General features: G+C 44.6%; 1 protein-coding gene across 1 annotated transcript in view; it reads left to right on the plus strand.

Annotated features, from left to right (window-relative positions):
• The window catches only part of HMCN1 (hemicentin 1), a 345,767-nt gene that overhangs the window by 246,209 nt on the left and 79,249 nt on the right, over positions 1–20,309 (plus strand). Inside the window, exons 70-73 of the mRNA XM_075833451.1 lie at positions 1,401–1,482; positions 7,616–7,752; positions 8,034–8,175; positions 9,546–9,690. Of these exons, the coding sequence (XP_075689566.1) occupies positions 1,401–1,482; positions 7,616–7,752; positions 8,034–8,175; positions 9,546–9,690 (506 nt within the window). The remainder of the gene's footprint in view (positions 1–1,400; positions 1,483–7,615; positions 7,753–8,033; positions 8,176–9,545; positions 9,691–20,309) is intronic.

Raw genomic sequence — 20,309 nt, forward strand, 5'->3', positions numbered from 1 at the left:
TCTCTCCTGTGTGGCTGACTCCCTGTGAATTACAAAGGCTAGAAAAATGAGGGCAAAGAGAACAAACAGGCCCTACATAGGGTGAGCACGACAGGTTAAGGATGTCTTTCTCTCTTGAGCGTAATAAATGAAGACTCACCTTAAATGGTTGTGCATGAATAGTCACAACACTATTGCGGAGCGAGATGGTTGAGAAGAATGCCGCCGGTGTCGTAATCCCTTGGGCGTCAGGTGCTAACCTCGCCAGTGAGTAGATACAGGTTGATAAAAACAATGGAGACCAGGTAGAATCCACTGTAAAAAAACGACACCGTCCAAGCGCAAAAACCTCAACGAAAACCCCCCAATTTCAAGTGCTTATTTAAGCACACTGGTCAACTACACTATACACTGCATTGTCTTATGCTTACTTGAAAAAGGAGTTCTGTTTCCCCGAAACATATTGTATTGTAAGAGACTTGTTCTTTTTATATATTTTTCATTATGTTCTATTGTTTATATACAATAAATAGCTTTTACCAAATATCTGATTGACTCGTGGAGGTTTTGCGCCTGGATGGTGTCGCTTTTTTACAGCGGATTCTACCTGGTCTCCATTGTGTTTACCTTCCTGTGAACTACAGGATTATATCATCACCTATCAAATTCCTCCTGGCAGCTCTGAGACACCTCCCCAGCTGCACAGTCCCTGTTCCTCTGTATGTCCCCTATGCCTAGAGTTCTGCTGAAGATATAATTTCTTCCCTATCTAAGGCACAAGGAGTGCAGTGATATAATAGATGAGTCCATACAATGATTAGCTGCAGAGTTCTAAAACTTCCCTGACTGCCACAGCTTATCTATACTATTCGTGTGTGCTGTTTGCAGAGTCCAGTGTATTCCTATGAGATAGAGCTCTACACTGCTCACCCTGCCTCCTACTATTGAAGCTAACAGGGAATAACCTATCAATCATAAGCAGGATGAAGCTGCATCTCATAGGAGACAGTGTCCGCATGATGGGAAATGTTGGCTGCATTAGGGAAACCACATCAGAGGGTAAGAAGGAACTAAGATGGCAGATGGCCATATGTGGCACATCAACTAAAACAGGTATACACAAGAGCCTCTACTTTATTCTTAAGTAATAGCCTATGCTGCACTATATAGACAAACAAAAAAATTGCTGGAGTGCTTCTTTAAATGATAAAATTCTATCTGCCTGCAGGTGCCACAAGAAGGAGCTCACTGCACAAAAAAAATTATATACTGTAGCTCCTTTTGAACTTAATAGGGAATCAGTCTAAGTTCCCACTAGTTGACTTTACATTAAAAAAAAAATTACACAATTACACTCAACAGCTCATTTATCCTATTACTTGCAATTAGTTTTTTCTTTGCAATGTCATTCATATTTCCAGGAAGAACACGGTGGACATTATAACTGTCTAGTTTCAAACCAAGCTGGAGAAGCTAAAAAAGAATTTGCTATAATTGTTCACAGTAAGTTCTGATTCAGTTGATCTCAACATTGTGCATCTACATTCTTTTCGATTTGATTGTTTTTTATTGTAGTCCTGTATTGATCAGCACCTGCACATTTATTTCATTTTTTTCAATAGATGCTGACTTACCATGTTGTTTGTACAGTTGATATCACACAACAAATCCGAACCTCATTTGGGAACTTGACATAGGCAAAATGTCATTAACGCTATTTGCATTAATATAAGACTGATTGGTAAAATGATATAAAGACACCTAAAATAGGAATAGATTGTTAGTCTGTAAGGCTCACGTAATACACAGTGAAGTTCAATCATTTCCTTATGTCAACACGCGGGCGGTCACTGACAGCAGTGGGCTCCTGTGCAAGAGCAGTTTATTGGCCCCCTGCTCTGTAATAGCCTATCATAGAACCAGGGGCGTAGCTAGAGGCTCATGGGCCCCGATGCAAAAATTCTTACTGGGCCCCCCCCCCCCCCCCCGCAAACTTCTCATGGCCGACGGTCCGCTTTCAGCTGCATCGCTGGGTCTCCTAAGTGACCCAACAATGCAGCACTAGCAGCCGGGGCGTCACTAAGGCTGGGTTCACACACACTATTTACGGACGTAATTCGGGCGTTTTAGCATTGAATTACGTCCGAAAATGCGGCTCAAAAGCGTCGGCAAACATCTGCCCATTCATTTGAATGGGTCTTACGATGTTCTGTGCCGACGGTCATTTTTTTTACGCGTCGCTGTCAAAAGGCGGCGCGTAAAAAAGTGCCTGTCACTTCTTCAGACGTAAATGGAGCCGTTTTCCATGGACTCCATGGAAAACCAGCTTCAGTTACTTCCGTAATGGACGCAGCGAAAGACGCCTGCACATGCCATTACGGCTGAAATTACGGTGCTGTTTTCTCCTGAAAACAGCACAGTAATTTCAGCCGTAACGGACGCTGCCGTGTGAACATTCCCTCAGGGCTTAAAATGTCCGGGAAATATCCCCAATACATATGTGTCCGCCCCAAAAAAAGTGTGTATATGAGACAGCATAACATATCTATAGCACTGCGACCCTATAAACTATGGATAGGATTAGATACAGTGGCTGAGCAGACAGTATCACACATGATAGGATTAGATACAGTGGCTCAGAAGGCAGTATCACACATGATAGGATTAGATACACAGCTCAGCAGACAGTATCACACATGATAGGATTAGATACAGTGGCCCAGCAGACAGTATCACACATGATAGGATTAGATACAGTGGCTCAGCAGACAGTACCACACATGATAGGATTAGATACAGTGGCTCAGCAGACAGTACCACACATGATAGGATTAGATACAGTGGCTGAGCAGACAGTATCACACATGATAGGATTAGATACAGTGGCTCAGAAGGCAGTATCACAAATGATAGGATTAGATACACAGCTCAGCAGACAGTATCACACATGATAGGATTAGATACAGTGGCCCAGCAGACAGTATCACACATGATAGGATTAGATACAGTGGCTCAGCAGACAGTACCACACATGATAGGATTAGATACAGTGGCTCAGCAGACAGTACCACACATGATAGGATTAGATACAGTGGCTGAGCAGACAGTATCACACATGATAGGATTAGATACAGTGGCTCAGCAGACAGTACCACACATGATAGGATTAGATACAGTGGCTGAGCAGACAGTATCACACATGATAGGATTAGATACACAGCTCAGCAGACAGTATCACACATGATAGGATTAGATACAGTGGCCCAGCAGACAGTATCACACATGATAGGATTAGATACAGTGGCTCAGCAGACAGTACCACACATGATAGGATTAGATACAGTGGCTCAGCAGACAGTACCACACATGATAGGATTAGATACAGTGGCTCAGCAGACAGTATCACACATGATAGGATTAGATACAGTGGCTCAGCAGACAGTACCACACATGATAGGATTAGATACAGTGGCTCAGCAGACAGTATCACGCATGATAGGATTAGATACAGGGCTCAGCAGACAGTATCACACATGATAGGATTAGATACACAGCTCAGCAGACAGTATCACACATGATAGGATTAGATACAGTGGCTCAGCAGACAGTATCACGCATGATAGGATTAGATACAGGGCTCAGCAGACAGTATCATACATGATTGGATTAGATACACAGCTCAGCAGACTGTATCACACATGATAGGATTAGATACAGGGCCCAGCTCGCTGACATTGCGGCTCCAGCGCTGGACCCAGGATAGGTAAGAATAATAATTTTGCTTCTTTATGTGTTACTGATTATTTTTGTGTTTGTGTTTTTTTTACAGGTTCGGTTGTTGGACTTCGGATTCAATGACGGCGTTTTTTTTATTCTCAATAAAATGGTTAATGAGGGTTGTGTTTTTTTATTTCAATAAAATATTTTTTCTATGTGCTTGTATCTTTTTAAACTTTATTATCACCGCCTTAGTAATGGCCGCTGGCTGATTGACCACCTCCATTACTAAGGCGGGGCTTAATATTAGCAGGTGCAGAGGCCAACACTAACCCCCATTATTACCCCGGTACCCACCGCCACCAGGGGTACTGGGAAGAGCCGGGTACAAACCAGTAACCGACCATCTGTAGTGACGGGCAGGCACCAGGGCGGCCGCAGGCTGGTAGTATTAGGCTGGGGAAGGCCAAAACCAGTGGCCCTTCCCACCCTGGTAATGCTGTCTGCTGCTGCTGCGTTGTATCTGGCTGGTTATGAAAATTGGGGGGGACCCGACATCGTTCTTTCCAATTATTTTTTATTTTATATTTTTTTAAATGACGTGGGGTCCCCCCCATTTTCATAACCAGCCAGATACAATAAAGCAGCAGCATTACCAGGATGGGAAGGGCCACTGTTTTTGGCCTTTCCCCTCCTGATAATACCAGCCTGCGGCCACCCCAGTGGCCGACCATCACTACAGATGGTCAAGTACTGGATGGTACCCGGCTCTTCCCAGCACCCCTGGTGGCGGTGGGTACCAGGGTAATAATTGGGTTAGTGTTGGCCTCTGCATCCGCTAACACTAAGCCCCGCCTTAGCAATGGACGCTGTCAATCACCCGGCGGCCATTACTAAGGCGGTAGTAATATAGTTTAAAAAAAAAACACAAAGACATAGAAAAAATATTTTATTGAAATAAAAAAAAAACCCACACAGCCCTTATTAACCATTTTATTAATAAAAAAAAAAGCTGTCATCGAAGTAGTCCTGGAATCCGCCGTAGTCCAACGACCGAACCTGTAAGAAAACACACAAAAAATGATTAGTAAGACATGTGTAAGGGTATGTGCACACACACTAATTACGTCCGTAATTGACGGACGTATTTCGGCCGCAAGTCCCGGACCGAACACAGTGCAGGGAGCCGGGCTCCTAGCATCATACTTATGTACGACGCTAGGAGTCCCTGCCTCGCTGCGGGACAACTGTCCCGTACTGTAATCATGTTTTCAGTACGGGACAGTTGTCCGGCAGCGAGGCAGGGACTCCTAGCGTCGTACATAAGTACGACGCTAGGAGCCCGGCTCCCTGCACTGTGTTCGGTCCGGTACTTGCGGCCGAAATACGTCCGTCAATTACGGACGTAATTAGTGTCTGTGCACATACCCTAAGGCTTAGATACAGGGCCCATGTGTGATACTGTCTGTGGGACCCTGTATCTAAGCCTACCACAAGGTAGGCTTAGATACAGGGTCCAGCAGACAGTAATCTTATACAGTATAAGATTACTGTGTGCTGGGGCCCTGTATCTAAACCTACAGTGTGGTAGGCTTAGATACAGGGCCCAGCAGACAGGATCACGCATGGGCCATGTATCTAAGCCTACCATGTGATTGGCTTAGATACAGGGCCCAGCAGACAGGATCACACAATCTGTGATCCTGTCTCATGGGCCCCCTAAGCCTGCTACATCTTAGGCTTAGGGGTTGTCCAGTCCCTAAACATTGATGGCCTATCCACAGGATAGGCCATCAATAGCTGATGTGTCGCCCGGGACCCGCCAATCAGCTGTTTTGAAGGGGCCGCAGCACTCGTACGAGAGCTGCTTCCCCTTCATTTCACCACTCGCTCACACTGTGAATCGCCGACACGAATTCACAGTGTGACCGGAATGAAGTGACAGGAATGAAGGGGAGCAGCTCTCGTACGAGTGCTGCTGCCCCTTCAAAACAGCTGATTGGCGGGTCCCGGGAGTCAGACCCCGCCAGTCAGGGCTGAGTGCTGACCTTACCTTCCTCTTCGGCCGCGGCGGGAGTTCTGTCGTCTCGATGTGTGCGCGGCGGCATAGCGCTGTGACGTCATGCGCTGCGCACAGCGCCTGACGTCAGGACCTCCGCTGCGATCCGGAACCAGGAAGGTAAGTAAAGTATGTTACTATAGTAACAGGGGCCCGCGGCCCGAGTTACTATAGTAACTTTTTATTGATGTGGTGCGGGGGGCCATGGGCCCCCCTGGCTTCGGGGCCCGGTCGCAATTGCGACCGCTGCGACCCCTATAGCTACGCCAGTGCATAGAACTTATTTCTTTCTAACAATCCACCATTGTGAGCCACAATTGTGAGCTATAGACAGTAGCAGTGGCCCCCTTACCTACTGGGCCCATGTGCAGCTGCACAGGTGGCACCAATGGTATGTCCGCCACTGTGTCTACATGCCCGTTATCCTGGGCAGTCCCTGGTTACCTATTTCAAAACCCAGACATATACTTAGTGCTCAGTTCATTGCAGTTGATTCTGATTTCTAGTTTTTTCCATAACTGCAGAAACTGTATGAATGTATTACAAATCTGGATATCAGGGGCGTAGCTAAAGGCTTATGGGCCCTGGTGCAAGAATTCAGCTTGGGCCCCCCTACCCATCCCAAACACCACAAGAACCCTGCTGTGCCTATGCCCAGCCGCATTGCCCAACAGCCCCCACTGTATAATGCCCCCATAGCTGCCCCCATACAGTATCATGCTAGCCGTAGCTGAGCCCATACAGTATAATGCTCCCCATAGCTGCCCCCATACAGTATAATGCCCCCGATAGCTGCCCCACACAGTATAATGCCCCCAATAGCTGCCCACACAGTATTATGCCTGCATAGCAGACCTCGTATGGTATAATGCCCCCCATAGCAGACCCCATACACTATAATGCCCCCATAAAGTATAATGCCCTCATAGCAGCCCCATACAGTATAATGCCCCCATAATTGCCCCCATACAGTATAATGCCCCCACAGTATAATGCAACCCATAGAAGCCCCCACAGTATAATACCCCACACAGTATAATGCCCCCCATAGCTGCCCCCACACAGTATAATGCCCCCACATAGTATAATGCCCCCATATCTGCCCCCACTGTATAATGCACCCCCACAACTGCCCCATTGTATAATGCACCCCCATAGCTGCCCCCACAGTATAATGCACCCCCATAGCTGCCGCCACACAGTATAATACACCCCCATAGCTGCCCCCACGATATAATGCACCCCCATAGCTTCCACCACGGTATAATGCACCCCCATAGCTGCACCCATAGCTGCCCCCATAGCTGCCCCCACTGTATAATGCACCCCCGTAGCTGCCCCCATACAGTATAATGCACCCCCATAGCTGCCCCCACGGTATAATGCACCCTCATAGCTGTCCCGACTATATAATACACCCCCATAGTATAATGCACCCCTATAGCTGACCCCACGGTATAATGCACCCTCATAGCTGTCCCGACTGTATAATACACCCCCATAGTATAATGCACCCCTATAGCTGACCCCATAGTATAATGCACCCGGCCAGTAAGCCTGTGGGCGCCCAGGCCAAGGGGCCCGGTCGCGGCTGCGACCCCTATAGCTACGCCACTGCAGGATATCTTGTAACACACTAACTCCTCAGCATGTATCCGGTTTTATTAATGATGTGGCAATGTGAGTTTGCCAATAACGTTTCCAAGCTTGTGGCACAATAGGATATTAATCTGGCTGTAGACTAAGCCACTCTATTCTGGCTCCTGAAGAAAGTGAACCATACGACTGACCACGTACCATGCAGTGAATACTTGGCCCCTTACTTATACCATATCATTTATTAATGTGATTTATTCATAGTGCCTCCGAGTATTGCAGGCATCAGAGGAAACCACAATATTACTGTGCTGCAAAACAAGCAAATTATTCTGGAATGTAAATCAGATGCTATCCCAGCTCCAGAAATCACATGGATGAAGGATGACAAGCGATTAAAGGTAAATACCTAGGGCAATGCTTGAGCGCATTTTAATAGTGCATCTAATTCCTTTGTGTCATTTTTCTCTTTCCTTATAATGCAGACACTCTATAATGTCTACGTTTTTATAATTATATTTTACTTTTAATTTATATTTTTTTGTGACAACTTTAAGCTGTATTGTACCAGGATTTTTATTTCGTATTTGGCTGTTCATTATAAACATTGCGCATATTATTTTAAATGTTCAGTTATTGATCATATGAAACAATGTTTGGTTTTATGTTTTGTCTTCCTTAGTCTAACTTCCGCGTGCATGTTTCGTCTGATGGACAATATGTGCAAATAGACAATGCAGAGGTGACAGACACTGGACGATATACCTGTATCGCTAGCAATGCTGCTGGAAAAAACACCAGAGAATTTATGCTGAATGTTCATGGTAATTCTTATTTCTGACATATTTTAAAAGTCTTGTATAGACCTTCATATCTACTATGTGGGGCACAATATATAAAAACATAGAACAATATATATATAGGAATATATCATCATCTAAATCAAATGAGGTGAAGCTTGTTTGCATCATACTCAGGCCTGATTCCCACGAACGAGTGCAAACTCGGACGTGAAAAACTTTAGTTGGTAAAACTTTAGTTTTTCATGCCTGAGTCGCACCCGTCCGGGACCCATTTTCACGGATCCCTCATGGACTTCAGACATGTCCTATTTGTCCACGGGCCCTTCACACGGTCTGTTAAAACAACAACCGTGTGAACGGCTCCATTTAAAGAGGCTCTGTCACCACATTATAAGTGCCCTATCTCCTACATAATGTGATCGGCGCTGTAATGTAGATAACAACAGTGGTTTTTATTTTGATAAAAAATCATTTTTGAGAAAGTTATCAGCAATTTTAGATTTATGCTAATTAGTTTCTTAATAGACAACTGGGCGTTTTTTACTTTTTACCAACTGGGCGTTGTAAGGAGAAGTGTATGACGCTGACCAATCAGCAAACAATCAGCGACCAATCAGCATCATACGCTTCTCATTGTTCCAGCCCAGCGTGATTGTGCAGTGAAAGAAGCTGGGCTGGAACAATGAGAAGTGTATGAGGCTGATTGGTCACTGATCGGTCAGCGTCATACACTCCTCTGTACAACGCCCAGTTGCTAAAAAGTAAAAACACGCCCAGTTGTCTATTAAGAAACTAATTAGCATAAATCTAAAATTGCTCATAACTTGCTAAAAAATTATCGTTTTTCAAAATAAAAACCACTGTTATCTACATTACAGCGCCGATCAGATTATGTAGGAGATAGGGCACTTATAATCTGGTGACAGAGCCTCTTTAAATACATCTGTCCACATGATGGACATCTTTCAACAAGATATACGCCTGTCTGAATTCGACCTAACCCTGTAGGAACTCTGTGTGCTGCCACATTGTACCTCTGTATAACTCTGTATCTTTCAGGTATTATCCCCTAAAAGCAAAGTTTCTAGGGGAGAATAGCTTTGTAACAGTGTCAGATGAAACACTAGGCCCCCATAGAGTGCTATGGGTGCTGTATAATGGTTGAGTACACCTCAGACGGTGTAAAGAGCCATAATGAGCTCATATGCCTGGATTAGTTGACCCCCCCCCCCTGCCCCCCTACATAGGAAATGACAACCTCTCTGAGCACCACAGTAAACAATGCAGAATTGCACTAGTAATCTGTTGATCAATATGAACAGACTAATTCCGTAATTGTTCATGTCTACATGATATTTTTTGCTGTAAATTAATATGTTTTTAAATAACAGTTCCTCCTTCAATAAAAGATGGGCCTACGCTAGTAACTACTTTAAAAAATAAACCTGCTACTTTGGATTGCATCGCTACTGGCATCCCCTCACCACGAATATCATGGAGGAAAGATGGCACTATTCTGCATGGAAACAGGGAAAGGTTGGTTATCTTTGGTATATTTTCTTTAACATTATATGTGAGTAGTAAATAACCTAATAAAGAAAAAAGCACATGTTAACTTCTTAACCCCTTAAGGACGCAGCCTAGTTTGGGCCTTAAGGCTCAGAGCCCATTTTTCAAATCTGACATATTTCACTTTATGTGGTAATAACGTCGGAATGCTTAAACCTATCCAAGCGATTCTGAGATTGTTTTCTCGTGACACTTTGGGCTTCATGTTCGTGGTAAAATTTGGTCGATATATTCAGTGTTTATTGGTGAAAAATTGCAAAATTTAGAGAAAATTTTGAAAAAATTGCATTTTTCAGAATTTAAATGCATCTGCTTGTAAAACAGACGGTTATACCACCCAAAATAGTTACTAGTTCACATTTCCCATATGTCTACTTTAGATTGGCATCGTTTTTTTAACATTCTTTTATTTTTCTTGGACGTTACAAGGCTTAGAACATAAACAGCAATTTCTCATATTTTTAAGAAAATTTCAAAAGCCTTTTTTTTAAGGTACCTCTTGAGTTCTGAAGTGGCTTTGAGGGGCCTATGTATTAGAAACCCCCATAAAACACCCCATTTTAAAAACTAGACCCCTCAAAGTATTCAAAACAGCATTTAGAAAGTTTTTTAACCCTTCAGGCATTTCACAGGAATTAAAGCAATGTGGAGGTGAAATTTGCAAATTTCATTTTTCTTGCTGAATTTCAATATTATTCCATTTTTTTCTGTAACACAGAAGATTTTACCAGAGAAATACTACTAAATATGTATTGTCCAGATTCTGCAGTTTTTAGAAATGTCCCACATGTGGCTCTAGTGCGCTCGTGGAATAAAACACAAGCCTCAGAAACAAAGGAGCACCTAGTGCATTTTGAGGCCTCTTTTTTATTAGAATATATTTTAGGCAGCATGCCAGGTTTGAAGAGGTGTTGAGGTATGAAAGCAATGGAAACCCACCAGAAGTGACCCCATTTTGGAAACTAGACCCCTCAAGGAATTCATTTATGGTTGTTGTTATCATTTTGACCACACCGTTTTTTCACAGCACCTATTTGAATTGGGCTGTGAATTAAAAAAATGATATTTTTTTCCATTAAGATGTAATTTTTGTTCAAAATTTCTTATTTTCACAAGGAATAAAACACCCCATTTTGTTGCCCAATTTGTCCTGAGTGCGGCAATACCCCATTTGTGGTGATAAACTGATGTTTGGGCCCATGGCAGGACTCAGAAGGAAAGGACCACCATTTGGCCTACTGGAGCTTTTCTTGTGCTAAGTCATGTATGCAGAAGCCCCTGAGGTACCAGTACAGTTAAAACCCCCGAGAAGTGACCCCATTTTAAAAACTACACCCCTTAAGACATTCATCTAGTGGTGTAGTGAGCATTTTGACCCCACAGTTATTGTGTAAAAGGTAATGCGCAGCAGATGGTGCAAAGTGAGATTTGCAATTTCCTATGCATATATGCCATTTCAGTGTCTGATATATTGTGCCCAGCATGTGCCACTGGAGACATACACCCCATAAATTGTAATGTGGGTTCTCCCGGGTACGGCAATACCCTACATGTGGCTGTTATTAGCTGCCTGGGCACACGACAGGGCTCAGAAGGGAAGGACCACCATTTAGCCTACTGGAGCTTTTCTGGTGCTAAGTCATGTAGGCAGAACCCCTGAGGTACCAGTACAGTTGAAACCCCCGAGAAGTGACCCCATTTTAAAAACTACACCCCTTAAGACATTCATCTAGTGGTGTAGTGAGCATTTTGACCCCACAGTTATTGTGTAAAAGGTAATGCGCAGCAGATGGTGCAAAGTGAGATTTGCAATTTCCTATGCATATATGCCATTTCAGTGTCTGATATATTGTGCCCAGCATGTGCCACTGGAGACATACACCCCATAAATTGTAATGTGGGTTCTCCCGGGTACGGCAATACCCTACATGTGGCTGTTATTAGCTGCCTGGGCACACGACAGGGCTCAGAAGGGAAGGACCACCATTTAGCCTACTGGAGCTTTTCTGGTGCTAAGTCATGTAGGCAGAACCCCTGAGGTACCAGTACAGTTGAAACCCCCGAGAAGTGACCCCATTTTAAAAACTACACCCCTTAAGACATTCATCTAGTGGTGTAGTGAGCATTTTGACCCCACAGTTATTGTGTAAAAGGTAATGCGCAGCAGATGGTGCAAAGTGAGATTTGCAATTTCCTATGCATATATGCCATTTCAGTGTCTGATATATTGTGCCCAGCATGTGCCACTGGAGACATACACCCCATAAATTGTAATGTGGGTTCTCCCGGGTACGGCAATACCCTACATGTGGCTGTTATTAGCTGCCTGGGCACACGACAGGGCTCAGAAGGGAAGGACCACCATTTAGCCTACTGGAGCTTTTCTGGTGCTAAGTCATGTAGGCAGAACCCCTGAGGTACCAGTACAGTTGAAACCCCCGAGAAGTGACCCCATTTTAAAAACTACACCCCTTAAGACATTCATCTAGTGGTGTAGTGAGCATTTTGACCCCACAGTTATTGTGTAAAAGGTAATGCGCAGCAGATGGTGCAAAGTGAGATTTGCAATTTCCTATGCATATATGCCATTTCAGTGTCTGATATATTGTGCCCAGCATGTGCCACTGGAGACATACACCCCATAAATTGTAATGTGGGTTCTCCCGGGTACGGCAATACCCTACATGTGGCTGTTATTAGCTGCCTGGGCACACGACAGGGCTCAGAAGGGAAGGACCACCATTTAGCCTACTGGAGCTTTTCTGGTGCTAAGTCATGTAGGCAGAACCCCTGAGGTACCAGTACAGTTGAAACCCCCGAGAAGTGACCCCATTTTAAAAACTACACCCCTTAAGACATTCATCTAGTGGTGTAGTGAGCATTTTGACCCCACAGTTATTGTGTAAAAGGTAATGCGCAGCAGATGGTGCAAAGTGAGATTTGCAATTTCCTATGCATATATGCCATTTCAGTGTCTGATATATTGTGCCCAGCATGTGCCACTGGAGACATACACCCCATAAATTGTAATGTGGGTTCTCCCGGGTACGGCAATACCCTACATGTGGCTGTTATTAGCTGCCTGGGCACACGACAGGGCTCAGAAGGGAAGGACCACCATTTAGCCTACTGGAGCTTTTCTGGTGCTAAGTCATGTAGGCAGAACCCCTGAGGTACCAGTACAGTTGAAACCCCCGAGAAGTGACCCCATTTTAAAAACTACACCCCTTAAGACATTCATCTAGTGGTGTAGTGAGCATTTTGACCCCACAGTTATTGTGTAAAAGGTAATGCGCAGCAGATGGTGCAAAGTGAGATTTGCAATTTCCTATGCATATATGCCATTTCAGTGTCTGATATATTGTGCCCAGCATGTGCCACTGGAGACATACACCCCATAAATTGTAATGTGGGTTCTCCCGGGTACGGCAATACCCTACATGTGGCTGTTATTAGCTGCCTGGGCACACGACAGGGCTCAGAAGGGAAGGACCACCATTTAGCCTACTGGAGCTTTTCTGGTGCTAAGTCATGTAGGCAGAACCCCTGAGGTACCAGTACAGTTGAAACCCCCGAGAAGTGACCCCATTTTAAAAACTACACCCCTTAAGACATTCATCTAGTGGTGTAGTGAGCATTTTGACCCCACAGTTATTGTGTAAAAGGTAATGCGCAGCAGATGGTGCAAAGTGAGATTTGCAATTTCCTATGCATATATGCCATTTCAGTGTCTGATATATTGTGCCCAGCATGTGCCACTGGAGACATACACCCCATAAATTGTAATGTGGGTTCTCCCGGGTACGGCAATACCCTACATGTGGCTGTTATTAGCTGCCTGGGCACACGACAGGGCTCAGAAGGGAAGGACCACCATTTAGCCTACTGGAGCTTTTCTGGTGCTAAGTCATGTAGGCAGAACCCCTGAGGTACCAGTACAGTTGAAACCCCCGAGAAGTGACCCCATTTTAAAAACTACACCCCTTAAGACATTCATCTAGTGGTGTAGTGAGCATTTTGACCCCACAGTTATTGTGTAAAAGGTAATGCGCAGCAGATGGTGCAAAGTGAGATTTGCAATTTCCTATGCATATATGCCATTTCAGTGTCTGATATATTGTGCCCAGCATGTGCCACTGGAGACATACACCCCATAAATTGTAATGTGGGTTCTCCCGGGTACGGCAATACCCTACATGTGGCTGTTATTAGCTGCCTGGGCACACGACAGGGCTCAGAAGGGAAGGACCACCATTTAGCCTACTGGAGCTTTTCTGGTGCTAAGTCATGTAGGCAGAACCCCTGAGGTACCAGTACAGTTGAAACCCCCGAGAAGTGACCCCATTTTAAAAACTACACCCCTTAAGACATTCATCTAGTGGTGTAGTGAGCATTTTGACCCCACAGTTATTGTGTAAAAGGTAATGCGCAGCAGATGGTGCAAAGTGAGATTTGCAATTTCCTATACATATATGCCATTTCAGTGTCCGATATATTGTGCCCAGCATGTGCCACCGGAGACATACACCCCATAAATTGTAATGTGGGTTCTCCCGGGTACGGCAATACCCTACATGTGGCTGTTATTTGCTGCTTGGGCACATGGCAGGGCTCAAAAGGGAAAGATGAGGGGGATAAGCTGTGCGGAGTGCATCAGGGTAAATTAAAAATCAATGGATGTATGGTAAATTTTAAAACAATCTTTCATACAGAGCCCTGGTTTTTCGGGACACGTGTCGCATTGGTATGTTGTGTCCTTCCTTATCCCCCTCTTATAGCACACTTTGCACCTCTTTTGACTTTTTCCCTTCTTGCCAGTTTGGGGAACTTCTCCTGGAAAGTGTTGCCCTGGTACGATGCGTGTGGCCTCGCTTCCAGAAGTACTGGGTGCCCCTCCTTCCTGGTCGCCAAACATTAGGTTCTTTATAACCACCTCTTGAAATTCCAGGAAAGTTCCCCTCTGGCCTGCACATCGACGTAGCACGTACGCATTGTACAATGCCATCTGTATGATGTGCACGGCCAGCTTCTTATACCACACCCTCGATTTCCGCGTAGCGCTGTAGGGCTTCAGGACTTGATCTGACAAGTCCACCCCTCCCATGTACCTATTGTAGTCCAGGATGCAATCTGGTTTGGGGGTCTCTGTACTGGTACCTCGTACAGGTACATGGGTACTGGTGTGGCCATGTATTGTTGTCAATACAAGGACATCTCTCTTGTCCTTGTACTTGACACACAATATGTTGCTACTAGAATGTGCCCTGCTCTCACCCCTTCTGAGTGTTTGCCCAAGCAGTGTTTTAGGGAGGCCTCTAAGATTTTTTCTAGCAGTGCCGCATGCCGCAGTCCTTCTGGAAGCGAGGCACTTGAAGAGCGGGACGCTGGTATAAAAATTATCCAGGTAGAGGTGGTAACCCTGGTCCAGCAGTGGGTGCACCAAATCCCACACAATTTTTGCGTTAATTCCCAGTAAGGGGGGGCATTCTGGGGGCTGAATACTGCTGTCCTTCCCTTCATATATCCTGAATTTATATGTATACCCTGATGCACTCTCGCACAGCTTATACAACTTCACGCCATACCTTGCCCTCTTACTTGGCAGGTATTGGCGGAATTGAAGCCTCCCTTTAAAATGTACCAGGGACTCATCAATGGAAATACACTTCTCGGGGGTGTATGCTTGGGCAAACCGGGCACTGAAATGGTCTAATAGGGGTCTCAGTTTATATAAACGGTCAAAACTGGGGTCATCTCGGGGTGGGCACTGCTCATTATCGGCATAATGTAGGAAGCGAAGTATTGCCTCATAACGCATCCTGGACATGGCCATACGGTACATCGGGGTGTGGTATAGGATGTCCGTGCTCCAGTAGGTCCTAATGGATGGCTTTTTTAGAAGCCCCATGTTCAAGAGCAGTCCCCAGAACTTGCCCAACTCTGCTGCGTTTACAGGAGTCCACCTCTGGGATTGGGCATAAAATGAGTTGGGGTTCTTGGTGATATACTGTTGGGCATATAAATTAGTCTGGGTGACCATTAGCTCTATAAAGTTATCAGTGAAGAAGAACTTGAAAAAGTCCATCTCACTGAACCCTGCCGTGTTAAATTTGATGCCTGGGCTGCCCGTGTACTCAGGGATTTGGGGTTCATAATGGTCTGGTGTGGGTGTCCAAATGGGGTCACTTCGCTCAGGGGTATCACTTGTTGTGGGGTCACTTCTCTCAGGGATTTCTACTATGGTGGTGGTCCTGGGGCGTCTCCTAGGGGGTCCCTCCTCTTCATCGCTGGATGAGGAGGTAGACAAATAAAATACTGTATCGCCATCCGACGAGTCTGTGTCGGAGGCCAGAAATGCATACGCCTCTTCAGCAGTAAATGTCCGTTGGGACATGCTTGTTGTGCGAAGACAAAATTTATATACTGCAAAAAAATAAATCCCTAACTGGGAGCAATAGGATAGCACAACTAGCACAAATGTGTGTTTTGTTTTTAGAGAGCAAGTGGACTTCCCTGACACTAAAGCTAACTAGGGCGAGGGTTCCTAACACTAAACCTAACTAAATTTTATGTGGACTTCCCTAACGCTAAACCTAACTACGGCGACGATTCCCTGACACTAAACCTATCTAGATTATGTCAAGCTTCCCTGACACTAAACCTAACTACGGTGACGGGTGCCTGACACTAAACCTATCTAATTATTCCGAGCTTCCCTGACGCTAAACCTAACTACGGTGATGGATCCCTAACGCTAAGCCTATCTACGGTGACCGATTCCTGACGCTAAATTCCCTGACACTATACCTAACTACGCTTTTTGACGGTTCCCTGACACTAACTAACCCTAATACTAAACTAACCAGTTAAATTTTCAAAATTGGCTAAACTAACTATTTTTTTTTGTTTCTTTTTTTTCTTTTTATATTTTTTTTTTTGTTTTATGTTTTATATAGAAAAAAATGAAAAAAAAATCCCCAGGGACCAAGAAATGTGGTCCTGAAGACTGAAAAGTGGTCAGTGATAGGAGATCACTGACCAAAAAACGTGGGTAGAACTCAAAGAGGAAGGGAACAGGAGTGGGTAGTGGATGGGGTGGTGGGAAGCAAAAAAAACGTTGTTTTAGAAACTTTTTTTCACTTTTTTTCACTTCTTTTCTCTCTGACTCTCTGCTCACAACCGATCTCAACGCCTCGCTAACTCCAACAGGGCGTTCAGGGCGGTTGCAGCAGGATGTGAGGTCAGAGAGAGGAAGTGACGAGAATGATCGCTGCTATTGGCTAGTTACTCACTGACTAGCCAATAGCGGCGATCGGCGAGGCGGGACCATAGTAAATGGTCCCGGCCCATTATGCTGTGATAGCATGCTGTCAGAAACAGCAGCTATCACAGCTCAGGAACGCCGGGCTCGAGCACTGCTGTGCTGAATGAGACCGATCGCTGCTATTGGCTAGTTACTCACTGACTAGCCAATAGCGGCGATCGGCGAGGCGGGACCATAGTAAATGGTCCCGGCCCATTATGCTGTGATAGCATGCTGTCAGAAACAGCAGCTATCACAGCTCAGGAACGCCGGGCTCGAGCACTGCTGTGCTGAATGAGACCGATCGCTGCTATTGGCTAGTTACTCACTGACTAGCCAATAGCGGCGATCGGCGAGGCGGGACCATAGTAAATGGTCCCGTCCCATTATGCCGTGATAGCCTGCTGTCAGAAACAGCAGCTATCACAGCGCATGAACGCGCCGGGCGCGCGCACCGCTGTTCTAACTGCAAGACGTACTATTACGGCATGGAGCGCGAACGATAGAGCTGCCATGACGTAATAGTACGTCAAGGAGCGGGAAGGGGCTAATACTAAACTAACCAGTTAAATTTTCAAAATTGGCTAAACTAACTATTTTTTTTTGTTTCTTTTTTTTCTTTTTATATTTTTTTTTTTGTTTTATGTTTTATATAGAAAAAAATGAAAAAAAAATCCCCAGGGACCAAGAAATGTGGTCCTGAAGACTGAAAAGTGGTCAGTGATAGGAGATCACTGACCAAAAAACGTGGGTAGAACTCAAAGAGGAAGGGAACAGGAGTGGGTAGTGGATGGGGTGGTGGGAAGCAAAAAAAACGTTGTTTTAGAAACTTTTTTTCACTTTTTTTCACTTCTTTTCTCTCTGACTCTCTGCTCACAACCGATCTCAACGCCTCGCTAACTCCAACAGGGCGTTCAGGGCGGTTGCAGCAGGATGTGAGGTCAGAGAGAGGAAGTGACGAGAATGATCGCTGCTATTGGCTAGTTACTCACTGACTAGCCAATAGCGGCGATCGGCGAGGCGGGACCATAGTAAATGGTCCCGGCCCATTATGCTGTGATAGCATGCTGTCAGAAACAGCAGCTATCACAGCTCAGGAACGCCGGGCTCGAGCACTGCTGTGCTGAATGAGACCGATCGCTGCTATTGGCTAGTTACTCACTGACTAGCCAATAGCGGCGATCGGCGAGGCGGGACCATAGTAAATGGTCCCGTCCCATTATGCCGTGATAGCCTGCTGTCAGAAACAGCAGCTATCACAGCGCATGAACGCGCCGGGCGCGCGCACCGCTGTTCTAACTGCAAGACGTACTATTACGGCATGGAGCGCGAACGATAGAGCTGCCATGACGTAATAGTACGTCAAGGAGCGGGAAGGGGTTAAAGCCTCCTTCACACACACATTATTTTTTTTTGCCGTATTAGGGCTTGTCCACACGTAGCGGAATTGCTGCGTACTTTCCGTCCAGAATTGCGGACGGAAAATACACAGCAGAATACAGTAGCAGCAAAGTGGGTGAGATTTAACAAATCTCATCCACACGCTGCGTAAAAATTCAGAGCAGAAATGGACCTGTGTTGCCAATTTTTGCATTTTTCAGAGCAAAATACGCACCATTTTCCGCAATCAAAAACGCAGGAAATGGTGCGTTTTTGCCACAGCGGAAAGTCTGCTACTTTCAACAGAATTTCTGCAGAACTTTTCTGCAGCAATTCCTTTACGTGTGGGCGAGTCCTTAAAGTGCATCAAAAAACGCTTCTAAAAAATGCTAATGTTATTAAAATGAAACATGCATATTTTAAAGAGTATTTAGTGGTGTTTTTTGTGGCGTTTTTCATTTGGTGTCATTTTGTACATGCTTTTTTTCTGGCGTTTTTGAAGTCCTATAGAGAAGCCTATCGGAAAAATGGCTGAAAAAAACACCATACCCAGAGCATGCTGCGTTTTTTAAAAACACCACTGACCACAAACTTGCCTCAAAAACGCCGCAAACCAAAATAAAAATTGTTTGTAGTGCATTTAATATTTTACTATAGACTTAATGGACAACTGGGCGTGTTTTACTTTTTGACCAAGTGGGCGTTGTGGAGAGAAGTATATGACACTGACCAATCAGCATCATACACTTCTCCCCATTCATTTACACAGCACATAGTAATCTTACTAGATCACTATGTGCAGCCACATACACACACACTAACGTTACTGAAGTGTCCTGACAGTGAATAGAGATCACTACCAGCCAGGACGTGATGTCTTTTCAGAATCCTGACACTTCGGTAACGTTTGTGTGAAATTTACAGCACAGCAAGCGTAATCTCGTTTTAAATTACATTTTACAGCGTAATCTCGCGAGATTACGATTGCTGTGCTGTAAATTTCACACAAACGTTACCGAAGTGTCGGGATTCTGAATAGACATCACGTCCTGGCTGGTAGTGATCTCTATTCCCTGTCAGGACACTTCAGCAACTTTAGTGTGTGTGTATGTAAGGGGGTTGTCCAATTAGAATTCAGGGTTTCCATTTCCAGACTTACACACAAAGAGCTGTTATTGCTGGTGCAACTGCAATAGAAAAAAAATATAACGTTTAAAAACTATGTACACTTTTTCAGCCATTTTCTTTATTGTTCCAGTGCAACTTAAAGAAAAATTAAGCAATTTTGCAAATGGTCTTGAAAAAAAAATAGTTTCCATAGTAACTGACTACATAAAAACTCTGCGCAGTCTGATTTTACAGTCATAGGCCCTTCCATCTGTCCCCTACTTTTTCCTTACCTACTAAATGTAAGTTATAAAGTGGGGGACAGATAGAAGAGAATATGACTTCAGGATCAGACTACACAGGGTTTGTTAGTAGTCTATAAATATGGAGACACATAGGTCTCCATAGGAGCTGTAGACACAAAAAAACCTAACTTTCCAGATGACTTATCAGAATAAGCAGTTATATGTTTACATGTGGAATAAAACTATTTCTGGCCGTTATATGACTTGCATTCTGCATAATTTAACAGTTTTTTCCTCTGCAGACTCTATATCTAATTCTATGTTTTCTTTGAGTTCGTGGGTGGAGCCTAACTGCCATCATGTCCTCTATATACTGCACACATACGAGAGCAGAATACCTGCTCTCCTATCTCTATCACATACATATAAAAGCTGCAGCAGCATGGAGGCGATTATACAGCAGTACTGAGTAGTGTAGCTGAGAATCCAGCACTAGGGGGGGGACATAGAAATCTTACCAGAACGTCTCTGTCTTTCTCACTCTGCTCCTG

The sequence above is a fragment of the Rhinoderma darwinii genome, chromosome 7 (genome assembly GCF_050947455.1).
Source record: "Rhinoderma darwinii isolate aRhiDar2 chromosome 7, aRhiDar2.hap1, whole genome shotgun sequence".
In the NCBI taxonomy this organism is placed as follows: domain Eukaryota; kingdom Metazoa; phylum Chordata; class Amphibia; order Anura; family Rhinodermatidae; genus Rhinoderma; species Rhinoderma darwinii.